Here is a 24,174-nt window from a genome sequence, read left to right as displayed (position 1 = left end):
CAACGTGGCTGACATTTGGACAATCTTAGTAAGGTTCATGGCCATTCTAGTATTCTAATTCCTAATTTTATGGTCCCAACTAACACTGCAGACGTTTGTCTGGACTGGAGCCGTTTTAGAACAGCACTGCAGCCTAGCGGTTGTCTGAACTGGGTGTAACAAAATAGTTCTGTCTGGCATTATTTTATCCACCACGGTCATTGATTGCGCTTCATAATAGATTACAGTATATTACAATGCAGTAGTGTATTTCTAATGACCTGCCTGTTGGTCAATGCTGGTCTTAACCATATTGAGGTCAGTACCTGCGGCCTGGGTGTGACTATTTCGCGGGAGGAAAGTATTTGAAAGGAGCGCATGTTTTTCTCTACGGAAGTGACAGCGACACACTTATGGCGGCACTCTGTCCATTTCCTGATTTGTTTGAAAGTTGTGTTGACGGTGTCTAGTTGGGACTTTTGCCATATTTCGTAAACCAACTTATTTATCAACGAAACTAAGCAAGGTTAGAAGGGCATTGTTTGCATTTCATAAAGACATCTTTTCACACTTTAATGAACGTCTAGCTTGCGAGGGCTAGGTAGTGACCGAGAACCAGTGAATGTTATTCGTCTGGATTTCTCGCTTTCGTATTTAATGACGGTTTTGCGTGTAGGTTACTTTTTTCATTCATTTTCAGTGGAGTGTGGCGAAAGTGAGATTTGAACTGAGCACACGATTGCCATTGGCCAGTGTCTACTCGACCTGCAGGTTCGGGAAGGAAGAGGCTGGGGTCCCGACTCAACTGGAGTCGCTCGGGTTGTACCATGCTGAAGACCCGTCACCGCTTTCTTGGCATTCACACTTTCGTCGAAGTTACATCTAGAATATGGGGGTTTATTCTGTACATCCTCAGGAAGTATTTACGGACGGTGAGTTTTCTAGAACTAAAAGTGTAATAATTGTGGCCCCTGCTAAGGTATTTCCCCTAATTAATATCACTTGGATAAGTGATATTGGAAGCTGGATAAACTAATATACACACGGCCCATTTGGACTTTCCAATGCTCTTGACAGACAGTTAATCGGAAGCTCTCACACACGCCAATCTATCTATTAAAAGGTCTGAATGGTACTTCACTGTGCTATTTGATTACAAATTAAATCTTGGTAATTGACATTTCAAAGACCTCGAGGAAAACTGTCAACAGGTGTAATCAATACGGTTTGTCTTAACATGTCCTACTACACTTAGCAAAACGCAACATTTAAATTGTTTCATGAGCTTAAATACAATGTCTCTGAAATTTTCCATACACACAAAAAGCTTATTTCTCTCAATTTGTGCACAAATTTGTATACAACCCTGTTAGTGAGCATTTCTCCCTTGCCAAGATAATTCATCCACCTAACAGTGTGGGATATTAAGAAGTTGATTAAACAGCATGATCATTACACAGGTGCACCTTGTGCTGGGGACAATAAATGGCCACTCCAAAATGTGCAGTTTTTTTCACACAACACAATTCCACAGATGTCCCAAGTTGAGGGAACGTTCAGTTGACAAATTGTATTTGTCACATGCGCTGAATACAACAGGTGTAGACCTTACAGTGAAATGTTTACTTACAAGCCCTTAACCAACAATGCTTTAAGAAGTTAAGTAAAAAAAAATGGATTAGTAGAAAATAAAAGTAACATAATTGTTGCAACCCCTATTACTAGCCTGTTAAACCTCTCTTTTGTATCGTCTGAGATTCCCAAAGATTGGAAAGCTGCCGCGGTCATCCCCCTCTTCAAAGGGGGAGACACTCTAGACCCAAACTGCTACAGACCAATATCTGTCCTACCTTGCCTTTCTAAGGTCTTCGAAAGCCAAGTTAACAAACAGATTACCAACCATTTTAAATCCCACTGTACCTTTTCCGCTATGCAATTTGGTTTCAGAGCTGGTCATGGGTGCACCTCAGCCATGCTCAAGGTCCTAAACGATATCATAACCGCCATTGATAAGAGACATTACTGTGCAGCCGTATTCATCGACCTGGCCAAGGCTTTCGACTCTGTCAATCACCATATTCTTATCGGCAGACTCAACAGCCTTGGTTTCTCAAATGACTGCCTCGCCTGGTTCACCAACTACTTCTCTGATAGAGTTCAGTGTGTCAAATCGGAGGGCCTGTTGTCCGGACCTCTGGCAGTCTCTATGGGGGTGCCACAGGGTTCAATTCTCGGGCTGACTCTTCTCTGTATACATCAATGATGTCGCTCTTGCTGCTGGTGATTCTCTGATCCACCTCTACGCAGACGACACCATTCTGTATACTTTTGGCCCTTCTTTAGACACTGTGTTAACTAACCTCCAGACGAGCTTCAAAGCCATACAACTCTCCTTCCATGTCCTCCAACCGCTCTTAAATGCAAGTAAAACTAAATGCATGCTATTCAACCGACTGCTGCCCGCCCATCCAGCATCACTATACTGGACGGTTCTGACTTAGAATATGTGGACAACTACAAATACCTAGGTGTCTGGTTAGACTGTAAACTCTCCTTCCAGACTCACATTAAGCATATCCAATCCAAAATTAAATCTAGAATCAGCTTCCTATTTCACAACAAAGCATTCTTCCCTCATGCTGCCAAACATACCCTCGTTAAAACTGACCATCCTACCGATTGACTTCGGCAATGTCATTTACAAAATAGCCTCCCAACATGCTACTCAACAAATTGGATACATTCTATCACAGTGCCATCCGTTTTGTCACCAAAGCCCCATATACTACCCACCACTGCGACCTGTATGCTCTCGTTGGCTGGCCCTCGCGTCATACTCGTCGCCAAACCCACTGGCTCCAGGTCATCTATAAGTCTTTGCTAGGTAAAGCCCCACCTTATCTCAGCTCACTGGTCACCATAGCAGCACCCACCCGTAGCACGCGCTCCAGAAGGTATATCTCACTGGTCACCCCCAAATCCAATTCTTCCTTTGGCTGCCTTTCCTTCCAGTTCTCTGCTGCCAATGACTGGAACGAACTGCAAAAATCACTGAAGCTGGAGGCTCATATCTCCCTCACTAGCTTTAAGCACCAGCTGTCAGAGCAGCTCACAGATCACTGCACCTGTACATAGCCCATCTGTAAATAGCCCATCCAACTACCTCATCCCCATACTGTATTTATTTTCTTGCTCCTTTGTACCCCAGTATCTCTACTTGCACATTCCTCTTCTGAACATCTACCATTCGTGTTTTAATTGCTATATTGTAATTACTTTGCCACCATGGCCTATTTATTGCCTTACCTCCCTTTTCCTACCTCATTTGCACATAAAGTATAGAGCCTTTTTTCGACTGTATTATTGACTGTATGTTTGTTTATTCCATGTGTTACTCTGTGTTGTGTGTCGAACTGCTTTGCTTTATCTTGGCCAGGTCGCAGTTGCAAATGAGAACTTGTTCTCAACTAGCCTACCTGGTTAAATAAAGGTGAAAAATAAATAAATCAATAAATAAAATCTGGGAAAGGGTAGTTTAAATATAGGTCAAAAAAATATATATGTATATGGCCAGCATCCCGGAGTTGCCTCTTCGCTGTTGAGACTTGTGTTTTGCGGGTACTATTTAATGAAGCTGCCAATTGAGGACTTGTGAAGCGTCTGTTTCTCAAACTAGAGACACTAATGTACTTGTCCTCTTGCTCAGTTGTGCACCAGGGCCTCTCACTCCTCTTTTGATTCTGTTTAGAGCCAGTTTGTGCTGTTCTGTGAAGGGAGTAGTACACAGCGTTTACAAGATCTTCAGTTTCTTGGCAATTTCTCGCATGGAATAGCCTTCATTTCTCAGAACAAGAATATACTGACGAGTTTCAAAGAAAGTACTTTCCGTCTGGCCAAACCCACAAATGCTGATGCTCCAGATACTCAACTCGTCTAAAGAAGGCCAGTTTTATTGCTTTAATCAGATCAACAGTTTTCAGCTGTGCTAACATAGTTGCAAAAGGGTTTTCTAATGATCAATTAGCCTTTTAAAATGATAAACTTGGATTAGCTAACACAGCGTGCCATTGGAACACAGGAGTGATGTTTGCTGATAATGGGCCTCTGTACGCCTGTGTAGATATTCCATAAAAAATCAGCAGTTTCCAGCTACAATAGTCATTTACAACATTAACAATGTCTACACTGTATTTCTGATCAATTTCATGTTATTTTAATGGACCAAAAAACTTGCTTTTCTTTCAAAAACACGACATTTCTAAGTGACCCCAAACTTTTGAATGGTAGTGTGTGTATATAGAAAAATGATCTAGCAACTTTGCACAGCCATTGAAGAGGAGTGGGACAGCATTCCACAGGCCACAATCAACAGCCTTATGACCTCTATGCAAAGGAGATGTTGCGCTGCATGAGGCAAATGGTGGCCACACCAGATACCGACTGGTTTTCTGTTCTTTTTTTTTATATAGGTTTCTGTGACCAACAGATGCATATCTGCATTCCCAGTCATGTGAAATCCATAGATTAGGGCCTAATTAATTTTTAGATGGGCATATGTTTATGCTTATAATTTGACGTTTTGTTAGTCAACTTGTCTATAATTAGATACATGCAGATTCTCTTCTGTTGGTCTACTTGTTGCCCTAGAAGTCTAAATAAGCTTTTGCTCGCCAGAATGTCATAAATCATCAGAACGAATGCTTCAATCTACAATGAACATAATTATAAATTTAACATGCAACAATTTCAACATTTTTACTGAGTTACAGTTCATATAAGGAAATCAGTCAATTCAAATGAATTCATTAGGCCTTAATCTATGGATTTCACATGTCTGGGAATACAGACATGCATCTGTTGGTCACAGATACCTTAAAAGAAAAGGTAGGGGCGTGGATCAGAAAACCAGTCAGTATTGTGACCATTTGCCTCATGCAGCGTGACATATCTCCTTTGCATAGAGTTGATAAGGCTGTTGATTGAGGCCTGTGAAATGGTTTCCCACTCATCTTCAATAGCTGTGCGAAGTTGCTGGATATTGGCGGGAACTGGAACGCACTGTTGTACATGTTGATCCAGAGCATCCCAAACATGCTCAGTGGGTAGCGACATGTCTAGTGAGTATGCAAGCCATGGAAGAACTGGGATGTTTTCAGCTTCCAGGAATTGTGTTCAGATCCTTGCGACATGGCCATGCGTTATCATGCTGAAACATGAGGTGATGGCGGTGAATTAATGGCATGATAACGAGCCTCAGGATCTCGTCACGGTATCTCTGTGCATTCAAATTGCTATCGATAAAATGCAGTTGTGTTCATTGTCTGTAGCTTATGCCTGCCCATACCGTAACCCCACCTCTACCATGGGGCAACTCTGTTCACAATGTTGACAACAGCAAACCGCTCACCCACACAACGCCATACATGATGTCTGCCATGTACAGTTGAAACCGGGATTTATCCATGAAGAGCACACTTCTCCAGCATGCCAGTAGCCATTGAAGGTGAGCATTTGCCCACTGAAGTCGGTTTACGACGCCAAACTGCGGTCAGGTCAAGACCCTGGTAAGGACGACTAGCATGCAGATTAGCTTCCCTGAGAGTTTGTGCAGAAATTCTAAGATTGTGCAAACCCACAGTTTCATCAGCTGTTTGGGTGGCTGGTCTCAGACGATCCCGCAGGTGAAGAAGCCGGATGTGGAGGTCTTGTGCTGGCGTGGTTACACGTGGTCCGTAGTTGTGAGGCCGGTTGGATGTACTGCCAAATTCTCTAAAACGATATTGGATGCTGCTTATGGTAAAGAAATTAACATTAAATTCGGAGACTGGTTTGGAGACTGGCTAGGCCACTCCATGACCTTAATGTGCTTCTTCTTGAGCCAATCCTTTGTTGCCTTGGCCGTGTGTTTTGGGTCATTGTCATACTGGAATACCCATCCACGACCCATTTTCAATTCCCTGGCTGAGGGAAGGAGGTTCTCACCCAAGATTTGACGGTACATGGCCCCATCCATCGTCCCTTTGATGCGGTGAAGTTGTCCTGTCCTCTTAGCAGAAAAACACCCCCAAAGCATAATGTTTCCACCTCCATGTTTGACGGTGGGGATGGTGTTCTTGGGGTCATAGGCAGCATTCCTCCTCCTCCAAACACGGTGAGTTGAGTTGATGCCAAAGAGCTCCATTTTGGTCTCATCTGACCACAACACTTTCACCCAGTTGTCCTCTGAATCATTCAGATGTTCATTGGCAAACTTCAGATGGGCATGTATATGTGCTTTCTTGAGCAGGGGGACCTTGCGGGCGCTGCAGGATTTCAGTCCTTCACGGTGTAGTGTGTTACCAATTGTTTTCTTGGTGACTATGGTCCCAGCTGCCTTGAGATCATTGACAAGATCCTCCCGTGTAGTTCTGGGCTGATTCCTCACTGTTCTCATGGTCATTGCAACTCCGAGGTGAGATCTTGCATGGAACCCCAGGCCGAGGGAGATTGACAGTTCTTTTGTGTTTCTTCCATTTGCGAATAATCGCACCAAATGTTGTCACCTTCTCACCAAGCTGCTTGGCGATGGTCTTGTTGCCCATTCCAGCCTTGTGTAGGTCTACAATCCTGTCCCTGACATCCTTGGAGAGCTCTTTGGTCTTGGCCATGGTGGAGAGTTTGGAATCTGATTGCTTCTGTGGACAGGTGTCTTTTTATACAGGTAACAAGCTGAGATTAGGAGCACTCCCTTTAAGAGTGTGCTCCTAATCTCAGCTCGTTACCTGTATAAAAGACACCTGGGAGCCAGAAATCTTTCTGATTTGAGAGGGGGTCAAATACTTATTTCCCTCATTAAAATGCAAATCAATTTATAACAATTCTGACATGTGTTTTTCTGGATTTTTTTGTTATTCTGTCTCTCACTGTTCAAATAAACCTACCATTTAAAATTAGACTAATTTCTTTGTCAGTGGGCAAACGTACAAAATCAGCAAGGGATCAAATACTTTTTTCCCTCACTGTAAATCCGGGACACTCCAATTAGTATAATATGTTACATTTCGTATGGTATTTATTCATTTGTGGATGTCCATCATCCATTTTGTATGATACACTAGGTGACCAAAGGTATGTGGACACCTGCTCGTCGAACAGCTAATTCCAAAATCATTGGCATTAATATGGAGTTTGCTGCTATAACAGTCCCAACTCGTCTGGGAAGGCTTTTCACTTGATATTGGAACATTGCTGCAGGGACTTGCTTCCATTGAGCCACAAGAGCATTAGTGAGGTTGGGCAATTAGGCCTGGCTCGCAGTCGGCGTTCCAATTCATCCCCAAGGTGTTCGACGGGGTTAAGGTCCGGGCTCTGTGCAGGCCAGGTAAGTTCTTCCAAACCCATCTCGACAAACCATTTATGTATGGACCTCGTTTGTGCACGGGGGCATTGTCATGCTGAAACAGGAAAGGGCTTTCCCCAAACTGTTGCCACGATGTTGGAAGCACAGAATTGTCTAGAATGTCATTGTATTCTTTAGCATTAAGATTTCCCTTCACTGGAACTAAGGGGCCTAGCCCCAACCATGGAAAAACAGCCCCAGACCATTATTCCTTTTCTACCAAACTTTACGGTTGAAACTATGTATTGGGGCAGGTAGCGTTCTCCTGGCATCCGCCAAACCCAGATTAGTCAGTCAGACTGCCAGATGAGGAGTGTGATTCATCACTCCAGAGATCGTTTCCACTGCTCCAGAGTCCAATGTCGGTAAGCTTTACACCACTCCAGCCGACGCTTGGCATTGCCCATAGTGATTTTAGGCTGCTTGGCCATGGATATCTATTTCATGAAGTCCCATACTAACTTATTTTGCTGACGTTGCTTTCAGAGGCGGTTTGGAACTTGGTAGTGAGTGTTGCAACCGAGGACAGATCATTTTTATGCACTACACGATTCAGCACTTGGCGGTCCTGTTCTGTTAGCTTGTGTGGCCTACCACTTCACGGTTGAGCCGTTGTTGCTCTTAGACGTTTCCACTTCACAACAACAGCACATAAAATTGACCGGGGCAGCTCTAGCAGGGCATGAATTTGACGGACTGACTTGTTGGAAAGGTGGCATCCTATGACAGTGCCACGTTGAATGTCACTGAGCTCTTCTGTAAGGCTATTCTACTGCCAATGGTTGTCTATGGAGATTGCACGGCTGTGTGCTCAATTTTCTACACCTGTCAGCAACGTGTGTGGCTGAAATGGAAGAATCCACTAATTTGGAGTGGCCACATACACAAAAGTATGTTACCAATTGTAATTTGTACAATAAGTTACAAATTCCAGTTTGTTTTTGCTAACGTTAGTTAGGTGGCTAACATTAGTGACGTAGCTAACGCTAGCTAGGCTAGGGGTTAATGTTAGGTTTAGGTGAAGGTTTAGCTAACATGCTAAGTAGTTGCTAAAAAGTAGTAAGTAGTTGCAAAGTTCTTAACCTGTTGGGGATAGGGGGCAGTATTTCCACGGCCGGATAAAAAACGTACCCGATTTAATCTGGTTACTGCTCCTGCCCAGTAACTAGAATATGCATATAATTGTTTGATTTGGATAGAAAACTCCCTAAAGTTTCTAAAACTGTTTGAATGGTGTCTGAGTATAACAGAACTCCATTTGGCAGGCCAAAACCTGAGAAGATTCCAAACAGGAAGCGCTCTCTCTGACTTTTTCTTGGCCTTCTTGATCATCTCTAACCAAAACAGGGGATCTCTGGCATAACGTGACGTTTTCTAACGCTCCCATAGGCTCTCAGAAGGCGCCAGAACGATGAATGGTGGCTTTGCAGGCCATGACTGAAAAACATTAGCGCATTTGGTAAGTGGTCGATCTGAGGACAATGAGACTGGAGGCGCGTGCACGAGCCGACACCATGTTTACTTTCTCTCTCTTTGAACGAAAACAACGACTCCCGGTTGGAATATTATCGCTTTTTTACGAGAAAAATAGCATAAAAAATGATTTTAAACAGCGTTTGACATGCTTCGAAGTACGGTGATGGAATATTTTGACATTTTTTGTCACGAAACGCGTCGGGCGCGTCACCCTTCTTTACCCTTCGGATAGTGTCTTGAACGCACGAACAAAACGCCACTATTTGGATATAACTATGGATTATTTGGAACCAAACCAACATTTGTTATTGAAGTAGAAGTCCTGGGAGTGCATTCTGACGAAGAACAGCATAGGTAATCAAACTTTTCTAATAGTAAATCAGAGTTTGGTGAGTACCACACTTGGTGGGTGTCAAAATAGCTAGCCTGTGATGGCCGGGCTATCTACTCAGAATATTGCAAAATGTGCTTTCACCGAAAAGCTATTTTAAAATCGGACATAGCGAGTGCATAAAGGAGTTCTGTATCTATAATTCTTAAAATCATTTGTTTTTTGTGAACGTTTATCGTGAGTAATTTAGTAAATTCACCGGAAGTGTTCGGTGGGAATGCTAGTCACATGCTAGTCACATGCTAATGTAAAAAGCTGGTTTTTGATATAAATATGAACTTGATTGAACAAAACATGCATGTATTGTATAAGATAATGTCCTAGGATTGTCATCTGATGAAGATCATCAAAGGTTAGTGCTGCATTTAGCTGTGGTTTGGGTTTATGTGACATTATATGCTAGCTTGAAAAATGGGTGTCTGATTATTTCTGGCTGGGTACTCTGCTGACATAATCTAATGTTTTGCTTTCGTTGTAAAGCCTTTTTGAAATTGGACAGTGTGGTTAGATTAACGAGAGTCTTGTCTTTAAAATGGTGTAAAATAGTCATTGAAATTGAAGTAATAGCATTTCTAAGGTATTTGAATATCGCGCCACGGGATTACACTGGCTGTTGAGTAGGTGGGACGCAAGCGTCCCACTGGCCCAGAGAGGTTAATGAGCTAAAATGCTGAAGTTGTCCATGAGATTTGAAACCACAACCTTTGGGTTTCTAGACGTTCGAGTTATACGTCCACCCATCCACCTCGACCAATCGCCCTACTTTTTTGTTTTTGCATTAAGTAACCTGTCTTATGTAACCATACCAAACGTAACACATCTTACTAATTTGAGTCCTGGATTTACATTTACTATGACACGTCTAGTTTATGAGACTAGGCTGGAACAGTTCAGTTCCCTTGATGTGCCATTTAAGTCCCCATTTTGTGACTCATTTTTTAGCACCTCACGATCATCACACGAGTCATCGTCTCGTACCACTTTACCAAATCTTTCCCAAACTGACTACTTTTCTGGGTTTCACTTCTATTTATTTTTAACTTCTCTTATTGAATGAACGGCAATGTTTTTGCCTCACTTTATCGACGTTCGCTTTTTCTGCCCAAGTTCCCAAATGCATTTGTCAATTGGCGTGTATTTGGCGTGCTACAGTTAGGCCCTAAAGCTTAGGCTAAGGCTATAGGCTAACGGCGGATAAAAATTATGAAAGAAAAACTTCCATGTCGCCTATAGATACAACTTGCACTAGAATTATACATGTAGGCATTTTTTATGAATTATTTTCTCTCTATTCAAACCGCCTGCCACCCACCCGCCCTTCATCCACCCAATATTTCATGACCCTAAAACCAGCCGCACCCTCTGATATAACTGCGGGTTGAGTCAACCTGCGCATCACTAGTACTGTACCCACAACTATCTGACTGTCATTATACACTGACACCTACAGAAATGACTTCTTTACTTTATAGACATCTGTCTGGAACCCATCAGAGGGTTGTTCAGTTCACACAACTGATCGAGGCCTAGTTCCAAGTGAATGGAGAACAACAACAAAAATATTTTTTAAATACTCCAGCACGCTGGTATTTCTCCACAATGTATTTAACAAATGGCCTATTGTGTTTATCCCAAAAATATTTTGGACTAGTTAAGTTTTGGTAATTTGACATTTCAGTTTATCAATTGTGACCAGTTGCTCATCTCTACCTCTGCAGATAATCCAGTACCAAACAGTGCGTTATGACACGTATCCTCTGTCGCCTGTGTCCAGAAACGCACTCAGTAAGTATCCTGTCACTATAGTGTCTAAAAGGTCAAAGGGTGCCTTAGACCGCTCCGCCTCTCGGGAGGCCTGTAGTGCATTCAAACATATGTCTCAAGTAAAAAGCCTGGGGTGGTGAGTTGATAGAATTCCAAGTCAGAGGTTAAAACCATATAAAGACTTATGGCAGAGTATACTTTTTTTAAAGAATGTCTTCGGTGGGGTAATTGGCATTACCGAGAATAAAAAAATATATACATTTTGGGAGCCATGCCATTCTGAAGAGGTTTATTCTACCTATCAGATTCATGGGAAGATTGTTCCATTTTAATTAGGTCTGTTTTCATATTGTTGAGTAATGGGATAAAGGTATCTTTTTATATTTGTTGTTTTGTCAGTTATTAAGCATCCTAAGTATTTTATATTTTTTTGTGGTCCACCTGAAGGATTGCCGTAGATCATGAGTTATTCTTTTTATTTTACCTGTTGCCATTATTTCAGTTTTTTTTACATGTACATTTTATATCCTGAGATTGAATTATTCTGAAAATATTTTTTACCAAGGGAAGCATTGAGTTTTCAATATTGGTCAGGTATATCAGGAGATCAGCAAATAAGTTTAGATTATATTCATGTTTACCAATACTGATAGCTGTTACGTTTTGGGTCCTGTCTAATTCTTTCTGCAATTGTCAGTGCAAACAGGAGAGGAGAGAATACATCTGTCTTGTTCCCCTTTCTTAAGCAATTTCAGATAATGTATTATTTGTGTATTTTATGACATTTATTTCAGCTGGAAAGTTGAAGGCTTGCAGAGTTTAAAAAATATATTTTTTATAGGAAAGACCATTCAAGACAGTTGAAAGCCTTTTCGGCATCAACAGCCATTATTGATAAATGTATATATTTTTTTTTGCGTATTGTATCGTACTGCAACATGTTCTTGTATTTTTTTTGTAAATGTCTATGTCTAAACTATTATTGTCGTTGTCATGACATTGAATGTAAGGGTTGCAAGCGACAGAACAAACAAACTTGGACCAGGCTATGACAGTAGGAGTTATTGGTATGACTTAACAAACAGATCTGGGACCAGGCTAGAGACCAGAGATCTATGGCTTTGAAATTGAAAAATGAGAGGTTACTTGTTTAGTTTTTCTCTGTGGTATTGACTGTGATTGGACTTGGGCTCCTGCTCATCAGATGCAGTCAAGAGGAAGATTCTGGTGCTGGACCTTGACGAGACCCTAATCCACTCCCACCATGATGGGGTGGTGAGACCCAAAGTGAAACCAGGCACTCCACCAGACTTCATCCTAAAGGTATTGGCCTATATGGTCACTGTCTGATTTAATTAGCGTCGTGCTGTCACCTTGTTAACACACGCCAGACTGACTCACATGCCTAACCTTACCTGTTCTCTTTTCATATTCTCTTTCTCTCCCGTGAAGGTGTTAATCGACAAATATCCTGTCAGGTTTTTAGTATATAAAAGACCGCATGTGGACTTCTTCTTAGAAGTGGTAAGTGTCAACATCCAAATAAGTACAATATAGTAGCAAGTATGAACATTATTCAAATAAGCTTTGGTTATAGGATTTCAAGCAGCTAAATACTTTTGTTAGCATCTTGTTTATTCTCTCTGCAGTGTTTCTTGGTGCCAAAAACTGGTTAGAGTTGTGCTTTGAATAAAGGACTGTATCTTGACGTTTGAGTTGGGGCTATTGTCGTGGTGCTATTTAAAATACAGAGAGGAGGATGGCAGTTTTATTATTGCAGTTTAAATCATGAAATTATATTGAAGGATGAATGGATATTAGGACAATTACGGTGAAAGGATGGTTAACTGGGGGAAAAAAAATAAATACATGACAGTGATTTGATATATGGTAAAACAAATGCATATAAATGTACTCATAAACCTCATAACATTTCAAAGGAATATCACAGGAGTGAAAGTTAAGCAATGGGTTAAAACACGAGTAAAATAAAGTTATGGTAAACATATCAATTAGTAACAGTAAATGTTCTCAATCAAATTCGAATACAAATCAATAAACAAGAACTTATGTGATCAATAAACGCATCCAAAACACAAAGGAAAGGTTATAAGAGAAGGTGTGTTGTAACAAACACACTGAAAAGGTAAGGTCTGGCACTGATGCTTTTTTTTCTTTGTTATCATGGTGGTTTGCACATTTTGTTTGTTCATGCTGCCACCTACTGTGCGGGAGTGTAGTCGATCACGTTACATTTTGTGATACAAAAATAAAAAGGACCAACTAACCCTACACTGAGTGTACCAAACATTAGGAACACCTTCCTAATATATCGAGTTGCATCCCTTTTGACCTCAGAACAGGCTTAATTTGTAGGAGCATTGACTCTACAAGGTGTCAAAAGCGTTCCACAGGGATGCTGGCTCATGTTGATGTCCAATGCTTCCTTCCCTCAGTTGTCAAGTTGGCTGGGTGTCCTTTGGGAGGTGGACCATTCTTGATACACATGGGAAACTGTTGAGTGTGAAAAGCCCTGCAACGTTGCAGTTCTTGAAACACTCAAACTGGTGTGCTTGGCACCTGCTACCATACCCCGCACTTAAATATTTGGTCTTGCCCATTCACCCTCTGAATGGCACACAGTAACAATCCATGTCTCAAGGCTGAACAATCTGTCTTTAACCTGTCTGCTACACTGATTTGAAGTGGATTTAATAAGTGACATCAATAAGGGATCATAGCTTTCACCTGGTCAGTCTGTCTTGGATAGAGCAGGTGTTTTGTACACCGTCTATACCACTATTTCCTAAAAATGATAACACCACCCCATTACACTACTTTGACTAACTGATCTTACACCAGGCCAGTAACCTGGGAGGACAGTACTATTTTGTTCCACACACCTTGTAACTCTTCTGCAGTAAAACCTTATACACCCAAGTACTTCTCTGCAGCTCCCACCACAACCATCTGTTTTCTGTGATTTCCGTTCTATTTCTACAGTTGATAACCATGGCAATGAATGTGAAGAAGCCAACCTTACCAAAGCAGAAATTCATATCACTTTGTATTGCCCAAGGCCTGGTACTCACCCTTCACCCATCATCCTTTACTCCAGTGTTTCCCAAACTCGGTCCTCGGGAACCCAAGGGGTGCATGTTTTGGTATTTGCCCTAACACCTGCACAGCTGATTTCAAATCATCAAAGCTTGATGATTATTTGAATCTGCTGTGTAGTGCTAGAGCAAAAACCAAAACGTGCACCCCTTGGGCCCCCGAGGACCGACTTTGGGAAACCCTGCTCTACTCTCTTCACTGCCTCCAGCATATGACACCTTCTGTTCTACTCTGACCCTGGCAGTCTCAACTTGTCTCTCTCGCACCAGGTAATTCTGATCCCCAGCAACATGGGCACCGCCACAATTGACTTTATTTTTTCACCGATACTACACATTCCTTTGTCCCATGCCCTCCTGCACACTTCTCACATCTCGGAATCTCCCTCCTACACACTGCTGCAACATGACCATAAGCTTGGCATCTGAAACACTGTAATGGGTTCACCACAAAAGCTCTTACAGGATAACTGAAATATTCTAACATGACTTTGTCAGGTAGAATGCTTCAAAACTCAATGACAGACAGTGTCTTCTCAGTTTTACCACGCTGATTAGGGAAAGGTGTGTGTGTATTTAAAGCCTCTGCTGGAGGGGGATTGGACAGGGTAGAGTGCTTGGTGATAGAATGAGGGGGACTGTCAGTCAGGGTAGGGGCAATTGGACAACAGTGATGACAAATGTATTTATAAAGTGTTTTGAGCTAGCAATCAATACATTTTCATTTTGGGGTTGTGTACTATACAGTTAATCTATTTCATTTATCATTTTGTGCATGTTTGTTTGGTGGATCTCTTAGCTGTTTGTGTGAGATGTAACTCAATGTTTTTAGGTGAGTCAGTGGTATGAGCTGGTGGTTTTCACGGCCAGTATGGAAATATATGGCTCAGCCGTGTCTGACAAGCTAGACAGAGACTTCCTTAAACGAAGATACTACAGACAGGTAAACAAACCCACTGACGGGTTCACTTCAGCTCTGTACAGTTATGCACTCTGCTGAGTCTTACACTCTGAGGGCTGGTTTCCCGGATACAGATTTATGCCTCATCTTATCCTAAAAAGCACTTTCAATAAAAATTCTGTGTCCAGGAAACCGGCCCTGATTGTCTCTGTCATTATTTAAAGGTTCTCTCTATGTAAAAGTTAGACTTATCACTCTTTTGCAACATATAAAACTAACTTTTATTCCTAATTTTCATTTCTTTATTTAGCACTGTACATTGGAGCTGGGTAGCTATTTTAAAGATCTTTCTGTGGTGCACAATGATCTATCTAGCGTAGTCATCCTGGACAACTCGCCTAGAGCCTACCGCATCCACCCTAGTAAGCAGCTGTTACCATGTTATAATGACTACATGTTAGGCTTGGGTGATATACCATTTAAGAAAGATAAGTCACTTGGGGGCTGTGTGCTCCACCCCATGCATATAATGATTTATGTCAAATTATATCCAGCTCAGGGCTCCAGCTTTGCATTTTGTTTGCTAAATGGGTAGTTGTCAAAAATCAAGTCATTCTAGTCTGAGTACTAGTCTCTTTAGCTAACATTCCACTCCTCCCACTCCTAGTCATTGCTAAAGAGACTGGCCTTTCTGCCATGTTCAAATATTAACATTCATCATTAATGAGCTCGAGGAGAACAGAAGAGTTAATCATGATTCGATAACCCTCACAGCTATAATCCAATTACGATTATCCAAATATTGGAACTATAACCCTTTTTTTCTTTCACAGAACACATTGGTATCCAGTTGTTAAGCAACCATATTTTGTTTGTCCAGACAAAACCAGTCCATCAAAATCAAGCTGCATATTGAATGTTGAGATTGCCCGAAACGCCAGTCTCTTTGGCAATGACACGGAGTGGAATGTTAGCTAAAAAGACTGGTACCCAGACTAGAGACGTTCAATCCCTTTCTCGATCAAGATCCCTGTTGCCTAAATTGTGTGCACTTCCGTTAATACCGTATACCCCGGTATGGTACAGAAATTGTATGATAATCTGGATACCGCCCAACCCTACCACATGTACAGGTAACTGCCAAAATAAAGGAAACACTTGAGTAAACGAGGGATATAAAGTATATTGAAAGAAGGCGCGGCTCCTGAGTTAATGGAACGATTTTCCCATTTTGAATCTTATACTGTTTTTGTGCATCTCTGAGCGATGTTCCATTGATTTCCAGGGTCATTTCATGTATATCTGAGCTGTTGCCGTTCAAGCAGGCAGAAATTCAGCCGGTATCACGTAGCATTGCAATAAAGCCACTCGCTACACTGGACGTTAATAGGAATACGACTTTTAGGTCTTTGACCGTTGCGAATGTCAGACTCCACTCTGCGAGGCACATCGATCTATACGTTGAACATGGTGAGATTGTAGACAGCTATATTGATAGTGCAGTTTGTTTAGGCGATTTTTACAGCTAATTAGCTACTTTACATGCTGTTGCCCAGCCATCCCATAGAGAGCATTATAACAACAAAATGTGTTCACCCCAAAAATATTGTTATAACATTAGTGTTATTTAACAATGTAAATTATAGGAATTAGTGGTTTTGGGTGTATTTTTCCATTTAATTAAGCAATTAACATCCCATCATGCTTAGGGTAGAGTCCTGCATCGGATCGGATACCTACAGTTTCCCGCGGACGACCCGCAAAAAAAAATCTGCTGGCATGTGGAATGAAAACATTTTAAGCCGAGGGTCGGCACACTGTTCAGAACAAATATTTTGTGGGTAGGAAATTTTTTCAATCAAGAAACGTTTTACAAATCCAGGAGCTTGTGTTGCATTGTTCCGAATTCCATTCTGTAATAATGAGGCAGACATCGTAGCCTACGCCTAGATGGATACACAGCCTGCAAAAAGTGCAAGCAGGTATTTGTTTACGATAATTCAGTTAATTATTAATTCAGGCTTTAGATCAGACCATTTTCAGGGCATATTATGTTCCAACCTGTGCGGCTGGAAAAAGTTTGAGGATAGCCTACTAAATAAATGTAGGCTATTTTTGCAGCCCATAGCCTATTCCATTCTCAGAATTGTATGTTTCAATTAAAATATTTGATCTAAACAATATCGAATGTAAAGGTTTTGTTATGCCGGCTATAGGCTTTCATTAGGTAAGAAAGCTAATTAGAAAGGTTTTTTTTTTTTTTCCAAAAGTGATTTGAGTTAATGTATTGGGAAAATAAGATATTGTTATTAATTCATGGCATGGTTTCTTTTTGTCCAAATGTTGGATAGACATGCAGACAAATTCATGTATGGAAGGGGAATAGCCTGGAGTCATAAAAACTATTTAAATAAATTGATGTTATTTGGTGGGTCACGGATTGGATCTCGGGAACAATGCAATGCGGGTGGGTCAGGTTACAGAAGGAGATCTTCCCCGATGTCGGGTATTGGTTGGCTCGGAATTGATGTGCCCAGGGCGGGTCAGGCTCCAAAAAAACTGACCCATGCAGGACTCTAGCTTAAGGTCATGTATAACAATGCCCAGTTGCGCATCATTTTGGATAACATGGCTTGAAGAAGAGATCTCAGTGACTTTGAGAGTGGTCTCAAAGGAGCATAAGGTATTTAAACAGTGTGTGTGTGCCTCAGTCAACACATCTGAACAGTATGGGAGATTCTGGAGCAGCTATGGAGTGATTTCAGTACCAACAGAGATTGTTTTTGAATTTCATAATTTTGAATTTGTATTAGGATATTGAATTCAAAGCACACGTGTAATCATTGAATTCATAAATTGAACTTGTATTTCATGTGAGCGGACCAAGTCATTTGGTGTCACTCTAAAGTGGAAAGGTGGAATAAACGAGTCCAGAGTAGGTTTTCTTGATTCAACACAGTTCTCTATTGAGGGATTTCTGACAATACAAACACTCCAACACAGTCAATGAGAATCTCCAAAGGAACAACATACATCTTCTTTAGATGACACAGGATCACATTACGATTATCTTCAAACTATAACAACAATCACATATTCATCACCGTCTTAATGGCTCTTCATGGATAGCACCTCTCTCTCCGTAGCCATTCTCCAAAGATAGTTTATCTTCCTCCCTTCTTGCTGGTTCCATCCTCTCTCTTGTAGGGGAAAGAGAATATCTCATTAGTACCGTCAACTGTGCTTAATTGACTCTGGTTACCTGGTCTCACATGCCTTGTTGGGCTACTATCCGTGAGCCCAGCCTGCCCTCTGGTGGTCCTTCCACATTCATGATTTGAAACTGAATTGAATGAATATTGCTTTCAGTTGTAAAATTTCATTGAATATTCAAACTGATATATATGATGTTTCAATATGGTATATTGCATTCATTGTCTGTATCAAGTTTACTAAGTATAAATTCAGGTGTATCAAAGTTTCATATGTTCAACCTCTGAGATTCAGTTTTCAAATTCATTTCTCTAAATTCTAATTTATTTAACCTGTTGGGGCTAGGGGGCAGTATTTGCACGGCCGGATAAAAAAACGTACCCGACTTAAACTGGTTACTACTCTTGCCCAGAGAATATGCATATAATTAGTAGATTTGGATAGAACACACAAAAGTTTCTAAAACTGTTTGAATGGTGTCTGTGAGTATAACAGAACTCATATGGCAGGCCAAAATCTGAGAAGATTCCATACAGGAAGTGCCCTGTCTGACAATTTGTTCTCCTTCTGTGGCATCTCTATCAAAAATACAGCATCTCTGCTGTAACGTGACATTTTCTAAGGCTTCCATTGGCTCTCAGAAGGCGCCAGAAAGTGGAATGACGTCTCTCCAGTCTCTGGGCGAAAAACAGCAGGAGATTTTGTGAGTGGTCAGGCTGAGAACAGTGACACTGGAGATGCGCGTTCATGTGAATTCTCCATGTTTTTATTTCTCTCTTTGAATGACTACAACGTCGCCCGGTTGGAATATTATCGCTATTTTACGAGAAAAATCGCATAAATTGATTTTAAAACAGCGTTTGACATGCTTCGAAGTATGGTAATGGAATATTTTGAAATTTGTCACGAAATGCGCTCGCGCGTCACCCTTCGGATACTGACCTGAACGCACAAAGAAAACTAAGCTATTTCAATATAACTATGGATTATTTCGAACCAAAACAACATTTGTTGTTGAAGTAGACGTCCTGGGAGTGGATTCTGACGAAGAACAGCAAAGGTAATCCAATTTTTCTTTATAGTAAATCTGAGTTTGGTGAGGGCCAAACTTGGTGGGTGTCAAATTAGCTAGCCGTGATGGCCGGGCTATCTACTCAGAATATTGCAAAATGTGCTTTCACCGAAAAGCTATTTTAAAATCTGACACTGTGATTGCATAAAGGAGTTCTGTATCTAGTGAACGATAATCGTGAGTAATTTAGTAAATTCACCGGAAGTTTGCGGTGGGTATGCTAGTTCTGAACATCACATGCTAATGTAAAAAGCTGGTTTTTGATATAAATATGAACTTGATTGAACAAACATGCATGTATTGTATAACATAATGTCCTAGGAGTGTCATCTGATGAAGATCATCAAAGGTTAGTGCTGCATTTAGCTGTGGTTTTGGTTTTTGTGACATATGCTTGCTTTGAAAATGGCGCTGTGATTATTTTTGGCAGGGTACTCCTGACATAATCTAATGTTTTGCATTCGCTGTAAAGCCTTTTTGAAATCGGACAATGTGGTTAGATTTACGAGAGTCTTGTCTTTTAAAATGGTGTAAAATAGTCATATGTTTGAGAAATTCAAGTTATAGCATTTTTGAGGTATTTGTATTTCGCGCCACGCGATTCCACTGCCTGTTGACTAGGGTGGGACGCAAACGTCCCACCTTGCCCAGGGAGGTTAAAACCAAACCAACATCCTGGTACTTTGCCTGCCAGGAAAGGTAGAGGAGAACAGATAGAATCAAATGCTCTCTGTGGGGAAACAACAGAAGTTTCTGCCGTTTTCTGAAGCCAATATGGCATGTTGATTTAATTTTGGCGACAAGCTATTATTTGAGATCACGGCATCAATATAACTGCCTGTGTTCGAAATCAGGCCTAATGCACAACACTTTCAGTGGCAAGCAGAAGGATCTGTGCACTCCATTTAATGAATGCAACAGAGTTGGTTTGGTGATGAGCAACCTTGCCTGAGACCTGAAGAGCTGTTAGTTTGACTAATGAGGTTCTAACCCAGGTCTCCTGTGCGCCAGACAATGCAACTTTTCAGGTCTCCGACAAGTTACTCATCACGCAAGCGTGGTCACCAAAACCACATGCTACACCCGCCCCCCCCCCCCCCCCCTTAACCACCTTGAATAGACCTGACCAAGTCACAGGACCAATGCCTAGGCTTTATCTCGGCAAGCTAACGGTCACGTTACCCTTACCGGAGACTTGAAACTAACACGTCTTCAGGTTGCTCATCATATTAGCATGTATCACCAAACCACACTGTTTTGATGCGTAACCTTGCTGGATCTTGAAGACTTCTATGAGTGTAGCAGATGGGGATTTGTGGAACTCGATCCTCAGCATGAAGGGTCGCCCCTTGCACAATTGAAGGCCTTTTTTAATAGCACAATTGGTGGGAATGCTTCAGGAGGGCGGTCGTGTGTTTTTGAGGCAGAAGTCCTGAGTTTAATCTTGGTACTGTATGAGCTGAGTCGGGGGGGAAAGCAGTACTCGTTAAGCAAGAAGCAGGTTGTCCTTTACATTAACTTCCTGAACTTATTCCTATAGGTTTTAGCTAAGTGGGCTAACATAGTCTTGTGACATGTAGGAGACCTGGTTCGAACCCAGTCAGTCACGAGCAAGCTTTTAAATAGGGAGTGAAAAGGCTATCCTTTAGAAGGGCTACGACAGGGCCATTCAACTATGTTCTTAATGGGGGTCAAATTGCGCATTATTGTGACACCCTTCCAATGTGTTCTGTGCAGCCTGTGATCATCGTAAAGGGGAACGTCCATGTTCCACAGAGTCTTTGCTTTCAGGAATGGGGTCATAATAGTTTATAGCCAAAACGGTTCAAATGCTAGAGCCAAATTCATAGGAAGAAAATAAATGAAACATACCACATTGGCTTCAGAAACAGTCAGAAGCTTCAGTTTACCACAGAGCATTTGATTCTGTTCTGTTCACCTCTACTTTTCCTGGCTGGCAAAGTACCAGGATGTTCTCTGGTTGAATTTGAAAACTGAATCCGAGAAGTTGAATATGCTATTTGAAACTTAAACTTGAAATTATAGTTTAAACTTGATACAGACAATTAATGCAATATCTACCATATTGAAACTGAATATGTAAATATTGGGTTAGAATATTCAAACTGCATTTTAAAACAATACAATATTCATTAAATTCAGTTTCAAATCATGAAATACAAGTTCAATTCATAAATTCTATGTCGCATACTTCGTAAACAGGTGTGGACTAAGTGAAATGTTTATTTACGGGCCCTTCCAACAATGCAGAGAAAGAAAATAGAGAAATAATAAAGTAAAACAGGTAATTAAAGTAATAATTGATTCACAATGAGTAACGATAGCTTTGGTATATACAAAGGGTACCAGAACTGAGTTGGTGTGCAGGGATATGAGGTAATTGAGTTAGATATTCAATATCCTAAAGCAAATTCAATATGGGATTCAAATATCATTTCTGCTGGCACTGAAATCACTCCATAAGCGGCACCTGAGACAGCATTTTCCACCACCATAAATGAAACACCAAATTATGGAATTTCTCATGGAAGAATGGCATCACATCCATCCAATAGAGTTCCAGACTCTTGTAGAATCTATGCCAAGGCATATTGATGCTGTTCTGGCGGCTCGTGGTGGTCCACGCCCTATTAAGACACTTTGTTTGTTTCCTTTTATTCTGTCAGTTACCTGTACAACTCACAGGATTATATGTTAAGTGTATTTGGCTATTTATTTCAAACTAAGTTTAGGTAGATGCCAAGTGCCGTTTTCATTGGATTGCTTATACAGAAGGGGCTATTGGGTTGTAACAGTTCTGTCATGGATCTGGCCTGTTTCCGTACCCTCTTGTCAAACATTTGTGTTCGCCTCACAGACAATGCAATACCCATCAAATCGTGGTTCAGTGACCCAAGTGATACAGCTCTACTTAACCTGCTACCCATGCTAGACGCACTTAGGTATGTCTCAAAGATGTTACACCTGTGATGAGCTGCCAAGATTAGAGATGCCTCTCATCATAACTTATCAGTATGTTGATTTTTCCATAGTCATGTTTCTTTATCTTTCCCTCTTCCTCTCAATCTCAGGTTCACCTCAGATGTCCGATCCGTCCTCAGTCGAAACATCCATCGGCGTCGGCCAAGGGGATTCGTCCATCAGAGCTAGTATCAGCACCTCCACTTCCTCTCTTTTTAGAATGCCCTTTCTCCTGGTTTGCACGACCCCTTTCTCTGCTCTGCCCACATCTCTCAATCTCCATGGTGTGACCCTTTTTAAGAAGAGGGAGGACAAAGACTGGGGGCCACAAATACAGAGGGGGGGGGCGCTACGTATAAGGAAAACAAAGTGGAGAGGGCAAGGTTTTTTTTTCTGAATGGAAACTCTTGCCTTACAGTCCTTGGATTCTGGGAGTTCATGTCGAGTGTTTGTGTAAATTTGTGAGAGTCGACTTGCATTAGTTACATTTTCTTTTTTTTTAGATAAATTATGAAATCTTTTTAACTGTTGACTATGGAAATACTGATGATATGAGACTAAAGAAACCAGTCATTTCTGATTTCCCATCCCATCTTATTATAGTTTATGCCCCTAGAACTCAACTCTCTCTCCACTACTATACCCAGTCTATCATTCTTTCTCAACATGTCTGTTAATCTTTTCCGTTTATCATCTACCTTCTCAGGTAAGGGTACTTTTTAATAGTTTGGTTCTGGAATTAAAGTTCAGATTAAGGAACAACTAATAGATAACTGATCAACAAGCCTAAATAGAACTGAATATTTACTCAGTGGTTAGAGATGGACTGGGTCAGGCCAGGTTGGGAATATCTTTCAATTATTGGGATGTGGATTTTTACTGAGGGGTCAACAGGGTGGTTAAGTAATGAGTTATTTTCTCCCTTTGTTGAGAATATTTTTTTACTCTTAAATAATTTGTTCTATTCAGAGATTTACAGAAATAACAGAAAATTACTTGAACGTTTAGTCGATAGAGAAGACTTCTCCATCCACAGAGCAAAGGTGGGTTTTCTTTTTGATTTTTCAAAAAGCATTCTATTCATGAGCACGTTTTGTTCCTTGTACTTTTTAAAGCCTGATTTACACCCATTCACTTTCAACCGTGCACACATTATCACATTTCCTTCAATGTAACCCCAACATCCCAGCTCATTGAACAATGTACGCTAAGGCCTTGGTTGGGTTTCTGTGTCGCTCAAAATCACATCTATCAGTGTTTCCAATAAAATGCTAGGCATCATACTCCTCTTCTTTACTGACTTTTAGATCATGATTGTCTCATGTAGATTATTCTATTACTGCTTTTATTTTGTGACCTTAACTTGCTGCATTCCATGGTGAATCTCAAACTAAATTCAGAGCCATCTTTTATTATTTAATGGAGAGTATTTTCTTGTAAGTGACTACTGGTACAATAATACAGGTCCCAAGGTTCTCTGGTCTAACAGGGACGGTTGTCACTAGTTAACACAAAGTCAGAATTATGGTTAAACCCTGCAATTTATCTTAACATTTTATTTTAAAACAAACCTTAACCACACTGCAAACCTTACACCTAACCTTTAAATGAACACCAAAAAGCTAATTTGTTAGCCAATTTTTTACTTTGCTTGTGGAATCTGACTTATCTAGTGGAAACCCTGGAGCCCAGGACATTTTTTGTGTTACTACATACAGCCGTAAATAACTTTTTGATATCAGAGTGGCGGTAACTCACCAGCTTTATGACCGGAAATACAACTTTTGAATTGGATCCTTTGTTCGTACCCCCCCAGGGCAATTGAACTGATTCCAGAGGCTGATCCAAAACACTGCCAGCAGAGAAGTGGAATTCGGAGTGAACTTCTAGTCCGACTCAGGA

General features: G+C 41.0%; 1 protein-coding gene across 4 annotated transcripts; it reads left to right on the top strand.

Annotated features, from left to right (window-relative positions):
* Positions 1-387: 387 nt before the first annotated feature.
* LOC115154931 (CTD nuclear envelope phosphatase 1A) lies at positions 388-23,561 on the top strand. Of its 4 annotated transcripts, none has more exons than XM_029701651.1 (8): positions 388-505; positions 733-911; positions 10,943-11,009; positions 12,193-12,311; positions 12,441-12,512; positions 14,937-15,047; positions 15,316-15,427; positions 22,383-23,561. In XM_029701651.1, the coding sequence occupies exons 2-8, from the start codon at positions 807-809 to the stop codon at positions 22,667-22,669; spliced, it is 873 nt and encodes a 290-aa protein (XP_029557511.1). In that variant the 5' UTR covers positions 388-505; positions 733-806; the 3' UTR covers positions 22,670-23,561. The 4 variants fall into 4 exon arrangements, with proteins under 4 accessions (XP_029557511.1, XP_029557510.1, XP_029557512.1 ...); XM_029701650.1 differs by having other exon boundaries at positions 680-911; XM_029701652.1 differs by adding an exon at positions 22,169-22,253 and having other exon boundaries at positions 388-911; positions 22,383-22,548.
* Positions 23,562-24,174: the final 613 nt, after the last annotated feature.

Source organism: Salmo trutta, chromosome 19 (assembly GCF_901001165.1).
Source record: "Salmo trutta chromosome 19, fSalTru1.1, whole genome shotgun sequence".
In the NCBI taxonomy this organism is placed as follows: Eukaryota; Metazoa; Chordata; class Actinopteri; order Salmoniformes; family Salmonidae; genus Salmo; species Salmo trutta.
Note: the sequence above shows the minus strand (reverse complement) of the source record. Positions and strands in the feature narration are given on the sequence as shown.

What these genes read in the sequence shown, in the direction of transcription:
- LOC115154931 (XM_029701651.1), top strand. Translation starts at nt 807, where the DNA reads ATGCTGAAGACCCGTCACCGCTTTCTTGGCATTCACACTTTCGTCGAA. An exon ending in TGTGTCCAGAAACGCACTCA is followed by an intron (nt 11,010 to 12,192) that starts GTAAGTATCCTG and finishes CCTGCTCATCAG; the next exon opens with ATGCAGTCAAGAGGAAGATT. An exon ending in AACGAAGATACTACAGACAG is followed by an intron (nt 15,048 to 15,315) that starts GTAAACAAACCC and finishes TTCTTTATTTAG; the next exon opens with CACTGTACATTGGAGCTGGG.